We start from the raw sequence: 10,052 nt of genomic DNA, 5'->3' as shown, positions 1-10,052 counted from the left end.
ACCCAGGAGCCTTTCCTCCACTTCCTAGCAGGCCAGGTAAATCAACTGATTCCCTTCTGAAGTACCATTTACTCTTGGCTGCCTAAGAAATTTGTAATAGAAAATAAGGAAGTATGTGTCAAGGCAGCAGGTATTTTTGTAAAATGCTCATTTCTAGGTTATGGAATTGACTGAAATTAAGGGGTAGAGCTGAACTGAAGCAAGGTAAGAAGTTCCTTATTTGAACTTTAATAGGTTATTTGATTTTTTTTCCAGAATGAATCTCCATATCCATGAAGTCTGTAGTTTGCATACAAATGTAGCATGTCTTAAGTTCTGCTGGTTAAGTATTTCTTGTCATGAGATTCCTTAATCTTGTTATACTTATTTTGTCATGTTTGGCCTAAGTAAAGTAACTTTAAAATCCTCTACATATTTAAAGTAGCGTATATATACAAGGTATAGTTGCTCTTTTGTCATAAACTACAGAAAATCAGCTCTGCACCTACTGTTTTTACATACTGGTTTCTACTGTAGTAAGTCTAGTGATAGCTTTCTAATATATTATTTAAATATGTTTAATGATTGTTGTTGCTGTTTATATAGGATTCTTGTCCATCTGCATTGTTGGATGGATCTTGTAGTATTAAATGCTGCACATGTGCCCTTCTCTACACATACCCAAGAAGCAGTTTTATACCCTACTTGCCACAAGTGCCACAGCTGCCATTATGAATTGTAGCCTACTGAAGTGGGGGCAGAGAAAGAGATCCTTCAGTTGCTCATTAAATTTAACAGCTGAAAGTCTGGTTTGGGAGAGGAGCTTCAGACATTGTTCTTAGCTGCCTCAGGTAGTGTGAACTACAGGAAAAAGATCAGGGTTGCTGAGTTAAAGGTTTGGTTCTGTACCACTTACTTTTTTAGATAAATTAAGGCAGTGACTTGAGATCACCTGGGAGAGCTTAGTAAATTACTTATCAGTGTCAAGCATTTGAGTGATTCAGGATAGGGCAGAATATATTGGATAAAGGAGCGTATCTAAGAAGTAGTACATCAAAAAATGTCTGGAAGGTAAAAAAGAGAGAACAGAAACTAGGTTAATTTTAGCTTTGGTGAATTACAGGAATCTCCCATACTGATGCTGTTGATTTATATTCAATAACTAGATTGGTAGCTGAAGAAACTTTTAATAATGAAACTTTTCCCTAGTATTAGACTTCTCCCTGGCTTTTGAAAATGTGCAGAAGGGGTTATGGGGTAATTTTAAAGTCTTGTTCTTATGAAATGGTGGGTCAGTTTTACTGTAATTTAGTTTAAATGCAGAAAATGCAAAACATTTGTATCGTATGACAGGGCCTGTCGTAGCAAGGAGTGTCCCATGGTTTAAAAGTGTTTTGTTGGTTTTTTTTTTCTCCTACAAGGATTCCCACCTCCAACGTATGTCGTTCCCCCTCCTGTGGCTTTCTCCATGAGCACAGGTTACACTTTCCCAGGTGGCGTTTCTGTCCCAGGAACCTTTCTTCAGCCTACAACTCACTCACCTGCAGGAAACCAGGTGCAAGGTGGGAAACAGTCCCACATTCCATACAGCCAGCAGCGGCCCTCTGGACCAGGGCCAATGAACCAGGGACCTCAACAAACACCACCGCCTTCCCAGCAACCCCTCTCATCCTTACCAGCTCAGGCAACAGCACAGTCTGCAAGCCAGCTTCTGGCCCCGCAGCAGCAGTCCCCTACAAAAGCTGTTCAGGCGCTAGGGAAGAGTCCACCTCACCACTCCGGATTTCAGCAGGTAAATATCAAGGGGCACTTGTACATGTGACAAAATTGCCTTTTATAGCGGTTTAAATGTGTCTATACATGTGCAGTGGCACTGTAAACTGTGTGTAGTGCATTCCCAATGCCAACCCCGCATACCACATGCTGTACAAGTCCCAGACTGTGGCTGGTGTGTGCTTCATGCTGCACAGGAATCTGACCCGGGTGAGGAGCCCTGCACATTGCTTCTGGGACTGGTCCGGATAGGCCCATGCACCGGAAACAGCACCTAGAGACAGTCGGTTGCGATCCCAATACAGCATGCAGGACTGGTCCAGGGAGCATGCTGCATGAATTGCCTGCATCGAATTGGCCCTGTGCGCTGGCTCAGGGGTGTGGGGCTGGTCTGTGGGTCCAGTCTGGCCTGCCAACCAACCCTGCAGCACTGTGGGCTGGATGATTTTTGACACCCCTAAGGTAAGCATATGTCACTGGTTCATTCCCATCTGCTTGTTACGCTTGCTCCATGCTCGCCAACATAAATATAGGTTTCAAAGTGCAACGGAAGGCTCAAGTACCATGTTAAGGCACTGCTGAATCGGTGCTTTGTCTGGAAGGGCATGAAGTAGTCAGACTGGAAGAGAATGCTGATTCTTGGGAGCTGACTTAGAACTTGTGTAAGGACATAGGGCATCTGAAGCAAGTGATTTCTGAGATTCTTACATTTTGAATAAGAATCTGGGAAGTTGGATCATGTGTATAATAGGCATCTGTCTTGCAAAACAATAAAATGATGCCAAGTGAGACATCAGCTCACTGAATGCAGTAGAAAAATCTGTAATTGATTTGTCTTGCAAGGTTTGTATGTGAAAGATGGAAGTTAACTGAATGGCTTATATTAACATTTCTTTGCTTGTGCCTCCTAATGAAAGTGTGCCTCTCTTAGTATCCACAGACAGACTCATCAAAGCAACTCTGGAGTCCTCCTCAAGTCCAAGGTTCATTGGGAAAGATGATGTCTGTAAAGCAGCCCTATTATATTCAGGCCCAGGACCCCCTAAAACTGTTTGAACAGTCATTACAGCCTCAAGTGATGCAGCAGCAGCCTCTAGAGAAAAAAATGAAGCCTTTCTCCATGGAGCCATATAACCAGAATCCCTCAGAAGTCAAGATGCCAGAATTTTACTGGGACTCCTCTTATGGCCTGGCTGATAATAGAGTGATGGCACAACAGAATAACGTGGACCGCAGGGGGAAACGACAGCAAGGTGTCTTCCGTCCAGAGCAGGACACTGTGTCCAGGATGGCTTTTGAGGTAAGCATAAGATTTTATAAATTAAGATCAGTAAGGCTCTGATGTCTCTGAATGGGAAGTTCTAATTTCGGCCTATACTGTAGCAGGAGATGGATAAATATGGGGGGCATGTAGCCATCTGCCTAGCAGCAAGATCAGGGTATTGATATGACCACTACTGTATCTGCAACTTAACTAGTCGGACTATGGGAGCAGGTTCTATGAAAATCTCTGGCTCAAGGTACTTTTAAGTTGCGCTCAGCATAAAAGTGTGACATTAATCTCTCTGCACTGCAAAACAAGATCTTTCCTGTTTGTTGGAAACTGGAAAATGTATATCACAGTTTGACTGGCAAAATGTTCACAACCCTCATGAAATAGATGCAGAGAATATCAACGGACTACACCAAGGAAAAATTGTGTTGTATAGCAATAGAGGACAAAAGAAAAACCTGTTCAGTTCTATGAAATATAATGGGACAAGTTACAAAACTAAATTTAATGCCTTGGGTGTCTCAACTACCTGATGTTATCCAGCATAGGGATGAAAATTAACTCCTCCCTCCCTCAAAGCTTCAGTTTGCAAGGAAACCAAGCAGAGCAACAGCAAAAATGGATGTCTTTCTTCCCTACCCCTCTACTTTAAGTTATGTTACTATTACAGACAATGCAGTTAATTTTTTATTCTATTTGCATCAGGCTTTATAAAGAACAGTTTAAGGTACAGATGCTTTTAGGAAGCTTTTATAAAGAAACTGAAACAGGAGGCTAGTGTCCATTTTAAACCATGAGTTAGAGAGACCAGTGTGTGTGTATGCACTAATGATTTTTAAGAGGCCAGCTTAGCTCAGTAGCTGATCCTTAAAAGAGGAAAACTAGACAATATAAAGGATGCTACCTTATGCTCTGATATCAGATTTAGGTGGAACCAGGGTCCTTGACTGCCTCATCCCCAGCATGGAGATCTTAACCATGCTGCAAATTTGGATTTAACCACCACAGAATGAACAAAGATGTGCTACACAATGTACTTGTGGCTGTTCTGATAACTAGGCCAGGTGTGAAATGACTGTTGTTGCCTACTCCTTATTCAGCTCATGAAGATTGTTTTTTCCCAGTGGTGCATTGACTTGTGGACCTTAAGACTATTTCCATTAGTGATGGAAATGTTTCTTGCATAAAATAGACTCTCCAATAACAAAAAACCCACATCAACACACAGATATAACATTTATTAACAAGTTAAATCACTGATGATTCAGCTGTCCAAAAAAGTCATGTTTTCCTATCAAAAAACGCTTCAGGTCCAGTTTGTCCTTTTTCTTTAAGACAAATCCCTTTGTCTCCAAGTGGTAGGTATTATAATGGAATGGGAAGCAAATTCTTCATACAAATTACAGAAAACTTACTTGATGGAAAGCTGCATCATTCTTTCCAATATATGTAAGGACAAGATTTTAGCTTTGCTATCAGCTTAACATTCTATCTCTATTCCTCTTTTTCTTATTTCTTTCCTTTGTGTTGCATTGTGCTTGATTGTCTTGCACTCTTGCATGCCATCTATTTGCTCATAATAATCCTGTTTTCTGTATGCTCTTCTGTCTGGTCTGCTCTGTTTATTATGGTCTTGCTTCCTGTTCCTTTGCTGTGTCTCACTGTGCTCATTTCTGTCACTAGGACCCCAAGAGCTCTCCTCTGCTTCCTCCGGACCTGTTAAAGAGTCTGGCTGCCTTGGAGGAGGAGGAGGAGCTGATTTTCTCTAATCCTCCTGATCTTTACCCAGCTCTGCTGGGGCCTCTCGCCTCTCTTCCTGGACGAAGCCTCTTTGTATGTATTTGACTTAATTCTGCTGCTTCTTGCTCTGATTCTAGATTTTTTTAAAATTTTCTGTGAGGTGGTAAGATGCATGAAATTCCATGTTCCCTTGTTGAGCTGCTGAGAATCTAAACAAGCTGGTGGCTCACTGGCTCTGGATAAATGAGGAGGAAATGTAATGAATGAAATAGCTATTGATCTAAGTCCTGATCTCTTAGCTTGTTCCAAAATCAAAATAGCTGTTTTCTTTGTTTTTAAAATGAAGTTCACAGGAGAAACCTTTGATGCAGCATCTGTAAAACCTTATCTTCCATAATTTAGATGAGATTGGGGATAATTCTAGAGCAGTAGTGCCCAACCTTTTTGTCCTGTGGGCTGCATGGACAGTGCCTGGTCTGTCCATAGGCCAGATCAGGCTGTTAGGCCTGATACGGTGCACAGGGTAGACGTAGCAGGGTCCAGTTTACCCTTATTATGTGTGGGTGGGCAGGCAGCCTCGGTCAGATTCAGCTGCTTAGGGGGAAGGAAGGAGGGAAGGAGGTGTGGCTCAGCCCTGGCAGGTTGTGCAGGACTTGATAAATTTGGTAGCAGGGGAGGGCTTGCAGTATTGCCACTGCTTCCATGCTGCCAAACTTCCCAACCTATTGGGAGCCCTGCAGGTGGGATGCCTTGGCTCCGTAGGCCATATTGATTCGTGGGCCAGGAGTTGAGCACCTTTTGTTCTAGGGTAAATGGGGGAGTGAACTGAAAGAATTGGTTATGGGAAAACACTGGTAAAACTAGCTTGTTACCCTGAAAGATTTTTATCTTTATTAAAGAATTATATGAAGTTAAAAAACCCTTGTCTTTTAAATGAAAAAGGGATTCAAAGCAAAAAAAAATGCTGCTTAGAAAATAATTGGAACCTGCTTGGAACTTCTGATTTCAATCATAAGATTTGTACTTTACATAATCTTGAGTAACAGCAGCGCAGATATAAACAAATTCACACAAGACAATATGTGCTGTTTCAGAAGCTTCCTGGTGAAGCCTTCTTATTGCATTCAGGTTGATTCTTGCTGAGCAGTAGGGCAAGACCATCTTTTTTTCCTTTTTTTTTTTTTTTTAAGACTGTCAGGTGTGTTGTATGGATATGCAAACATGACATTTGTCTGATTTTATAAAATCTGATTTCAAAGTATCAAGTCAGTCCCAGCCAAGTTAAGTTTACAGGATTGTAACTGGTGGGGTTCATGATACAAGGGCCTAAATTCTAGGGACAAATACAAGGCTTCATAATACAAGGACCTAAATTCTAAGGATGAACCCAAGGCTTTTATTTTAAGTAAAAAAACAAAAACAAAAAAAAAAACAAAAAAAATCAACAAACAAACCACATTGTCTTGCATACAACATACCCCTGAATGGGGTATGGTTTGGTTTTGTTGCTTTTTTTTAAAGCCAGAATGGAGAAGAGAATTTTCTAGTCATGGCTCCATAGAGCAGGGGCAGAGCCTTATCTTCAGCTGATTCACTCTCATTTTCCTGTTTAACTAAAGCTCAGACCCTAGCTGCTGTTTGAAGATTGGTCTCCCTGAGTGGATCTGTGATTTAGAAAAGAGCTAAAGAATCTCTAAGGCTGTGAAATTAGAGCGACCATGTGCAACTAGCTAGCAGACAGTAAAAATGCCCTAAGAATGGTTAGCTTGATTAGTGAAACATCAAGACCATTAAAAAGGAGAGGTGATTGAAGAACAATGAAGCATTAAGTCAGTTTACTCCTTCAGCTGCCTGAATAGTAATGCAACACCTGCTGCACTGTGGAGCAGGAATCAAAGATGATTCCTCCAACCCTGGGCAGCAAATTAACTTCCCTGCTTAATACACACACCCTGATTTTGGTGGGCTTTTTCTGGGTGGGGAGGAGGGTGGGAAAGGTGCGTGTTACATGTGATAACTCATAGTTTGCCTGCTGAGGGTAGTATATATACAAGATGGTTTGGACTGGGGTCACTAGTTTTAACTTTTGATTAAATGCCATTATGACTTGCATTATTCACTTCTGACTTGTACAGTCCAACTGGTTAAAAATAGATCTGTGTTCTTTCCTTGTCCTCAGTATGGGATCATCATACCAAAAAACCTAGGATCATTTTGTTGTTATTTATTTATTCACCTCCTTGGTGATTTTAATTCTTGGAACTAAGTGAAAAATCTAGTGGAGTACTTAGCTGAGAAGTATAGAGTTAGGAATGATGAAAGGTTTAAAAGGGGGAGAGACTCCAGGTTGATATGGGAGAGTCACTGTCCCTATGAGAATTTGAGACCTTGGCCATTCTTCCTCTTAATTCCATTCTGAGAACAAGAATATATGAACCACTAAAAATGGACAGAGCATGTGGACTTATTGCTGTAGGAGGGGTAAACATTTCTAGAGCAGCTAGAAAAGAACTGAATAATTTTGTAACAAATAGCACCACACTTGGCAGAGCTACGTATAAAGTTTTACATCTTCTGCCAGGGAGTAAGCTAGTCACCTCTAGAGGATCTACATAGAACTCTCCCAGTCTTGCTCTGTAATTTGCATTGTGCAATTTGGTTAGATTCCTTTTGGCAGAAATTTAGTTTCACAATACTTCCTCTGAGGACTCAGACTAGTCGAGGCCCAGGGCAGAATACCAGATTTAGTAGAACATTGATCTGATCCAGACAGATCTTCTTTTTAGAATTTGGTTGACATTTTTACCTCTGACTTTGAAACTGCTGATGCTTCAGCATTATTTGGATTTCATTTACTATTATGGGTTTGACAGGCTAATGCATGTATCAATATTCTGTCTTTTCCTGGATGTGAAAAATTATTTTTGAATTGACGCTGATTTTGGATGTTTTTCGTAATGTACTTGTTTGCCCGTATGTACTACATTACATATCTAACTGCATCTTTCCCTTTCTTGGTCTTTGAAGAAGTCCCTATTGGAAAAACCGTCGGAGTTGATGTCTCAGTCATCTTCCTTCCTGTCCCTCACCGGCTTCTCTCTTAATCAGGTACGTAACTGGTGTATAAATCTGGTAAATAAACAAACATCTAGCTCCCCAGTGTTAGAAACGGTCATGGTTCTCTTGTAGAATAGTGGTGCTTACCATTTGAAGCTTGCTTCTGGGAAACAGGAGATAAGCATAAGGAGATAAATACAGGCTCTTCTCTTCCAGCTGTTCCTCCTTCCTCCACTTGATGTAGTGCAGGGTTTTCTCTGCTGGTTGTTCCTCCTCCTTCCCAGTCCCTCTTCAAGCAGGCAAGCACTATAATAAAAAATTAGTTTATGAAGTGGGGTGCTGCTCAATTTACAAAAATGATGGAGGGGTGCCTCATGTCTAAAAAGGTTGAGAACTGCCACTCTAGATGAAAAGACACACAAACTGGGAAGGAGTCTGAATGCAAATCTTATTCTCTGCAGGCAAGGCATGGGGGGGTTTTGTTTGTTTTTTTACCTTTTTTTAATTTTTGTTTCTTAGTCATTTTGGTTCCCTTGCCTCAGTTATTTCCCCTTTCAGTATTTTTGATGCCTAATTCTGGAGAACTATACTCAAAACTCTTGTTGGCTCTGGGTGTCTGACCTTAATAGGGATCCAGTATTGAACCTTCAGGGCAGGGATGGCCAACTGGCAGCACACATGCCACAAGTGGCACAGGCAGCCTCAGTGTGATACATGATAGATCAGGGAGGTGGCAAGGAACACAGCAGCAGCTAGGGCAGAAAGTAGAAAGCAGAGCAGTAGACTGGGCAGGGGAAAGGGTGTGGGGCTAACCTTTCTAGCACATCTGCCAAAAGGTTGGCCCCCACTGTCTCTTTCCCTCTCTTTTATCATTTCTTTATGCTGGGATGTTTCTCAAATAATGACTATGAATGTTCTCTTGGCAGAGATAGTGTGGGCACTGTCCAGTTGTAGAAACCTAGTTATGATTGCAGTCTAGCTGGAAAAAACTTTCCCTTTGAATCAGTGTAATAAGAGTTCACATCAAATCTCAAAAAGTCCTGGTAAATATAAAAGTAAAGTTTGCTTGGTCTTGTAACCCACAAGTTTTTCTGTAGGCTTAATGTTTAAAATATATCTAGCACTCAGATTAAACTCACTTCTTTTAATCTTGTAGGAAAGATACCCAAATAACAGTATGTTCAATGAGGTATATGGGAAAAATATGAATACCAGCACAAAAGCAGAGGTCACTCCCTCAGTCACCCACCAGGAGACCTCACTATACTCTCTCTTTGAAGGGACACCTTGGTCTCCATCCCTTCCAGCCAGCTCAGGTAATAATGTTAATATGGCTTCTTTCCTATTTCAGATCTTCCCATGGTAAGTCTCTATTGGTTTGCTTAAGTGTGTCCTGTAAACAAAGTGAGTTTTTTGCATCTTCAAAGGTGACTTAAAATTCTTTTGCATTCCATCCTATGTCTGACTATGCATATCAGGTCTCTTAGATATTAATTTTTTAATAGAAAACTATGCATGTGATGTGAGAGAATGGAGATAGGACATCAAGAGCATACTTCCATTGTACAACACAGTAATTTGTACAGATACTTGAGTTACTATACTTCTTGTCATACCACATGTCCCTTTTGCCCATAAATCAGCCCTCCAAAATTGGGGTTTCTCTTAATTGGAAAGCTGATTTTCTTTGTTGGAATAGAAGCATGGAGATGCTGTGCTGTAATGGCTGTTTTTTCTCTCTAGGCCAGCAAGCAGCAGGGAAGGCCCTGTTCTACTCCCTCACAGCAGCTGCCAAGTTAGCAGTAACTTTTGGCTAAGCAGCCAAAAGCCTGCTGCCAATTCAATGTAATCTGTCAGAGCGTTGACACTGTAGCCTTTGCTTGAAGCTACTAGTAAGCTGGCTGATGGTGAGTGAGCTGCTGCATGCAGTCAGCTCCACCACGACTCTTTTTTTTTTAAATTCCTCTTTTTACATTCTGCCTTCCTAAACCACAGTGTACATCTTATTTGGGGGCATGCAATATGTAGGAAAATACAGTAGTTTGGGTACCAGGACCAATAAAGCCATGCTAGCATGCCATTCCCCCTACCCTCAGGCTGTAATTATTCTTGTTGAGAAGTGAGTTGTATTTAGTGTGACCGTATGTCCCGGATCAGCCAGGGCAGTCCCAGATTTTCTAGAGTGTGTGGGGCTATGGGTAGGCCCAGAGTAGTTGTTGGGATGCGTTAG

At 41.3% G+C, this 10,052-nt stretch overlaps 1 protein-coding gene across 3 annotated transcripts in view; it reads left to right on the top strand.

Moving 5' to 3' along the window:
- Nucleotides 1-10,052, top strand: part of SMG7 (SMG7, nonsense mediated mRNA decay factor) — a 118,964-nt gene that overhangs the window by 98,474 nt on the left and 10,438 nt on the right. For 2 of the 3 annotated variants that reach the window (XM_019501746.1, XM_019501748.1), the window contains 5 exons: nucleotides 1,401-1,771; nucleotides 2,684-3,052; nucleotides 4,709-4,858; nucleotides 7,793-7,873; nucleotides 8,979-9,138. In XM_019501746.1, coding sequence (XP_019357291.1) covers nucleotides 1,401-1,771; nucleotides 2,684-3,052; nucleotides 4,709-4,858; nucleotides 7,793-7,873; nucleotides 8,979-9,138 — 1,131 coding nt within the window. The remainder of the gene's footprint in view (nucleotides 1-1,400; nucleotides 1,772-2,683; nucleotides 3,053-4,708; nucleotides 4,859-7,792; nucleotides 7,874-8,978; nucleotides 9,139-10,052) is intronic. The other variant, XM_019501747.1, reaches the window with a different exon arrangement.

This window comes from Gavialis gangeticus, unplaced genomic scaffold (assembly GCF_001723915.1).
Source record: "Gavialis gangeticus isolate Ggan-Ray unplaced genomic scaffold, GavGan_comp1, whole genome shotgun sequence".
Lineage (NCBI taxonomy): Eukaryota > Metazoa > Chordata > Crocodylia > Gavialidae > Gavialis > Gavialis gangeticus.
This window is presented reverse-complemented; position numbering and strand designations above follow the sequence as displayed.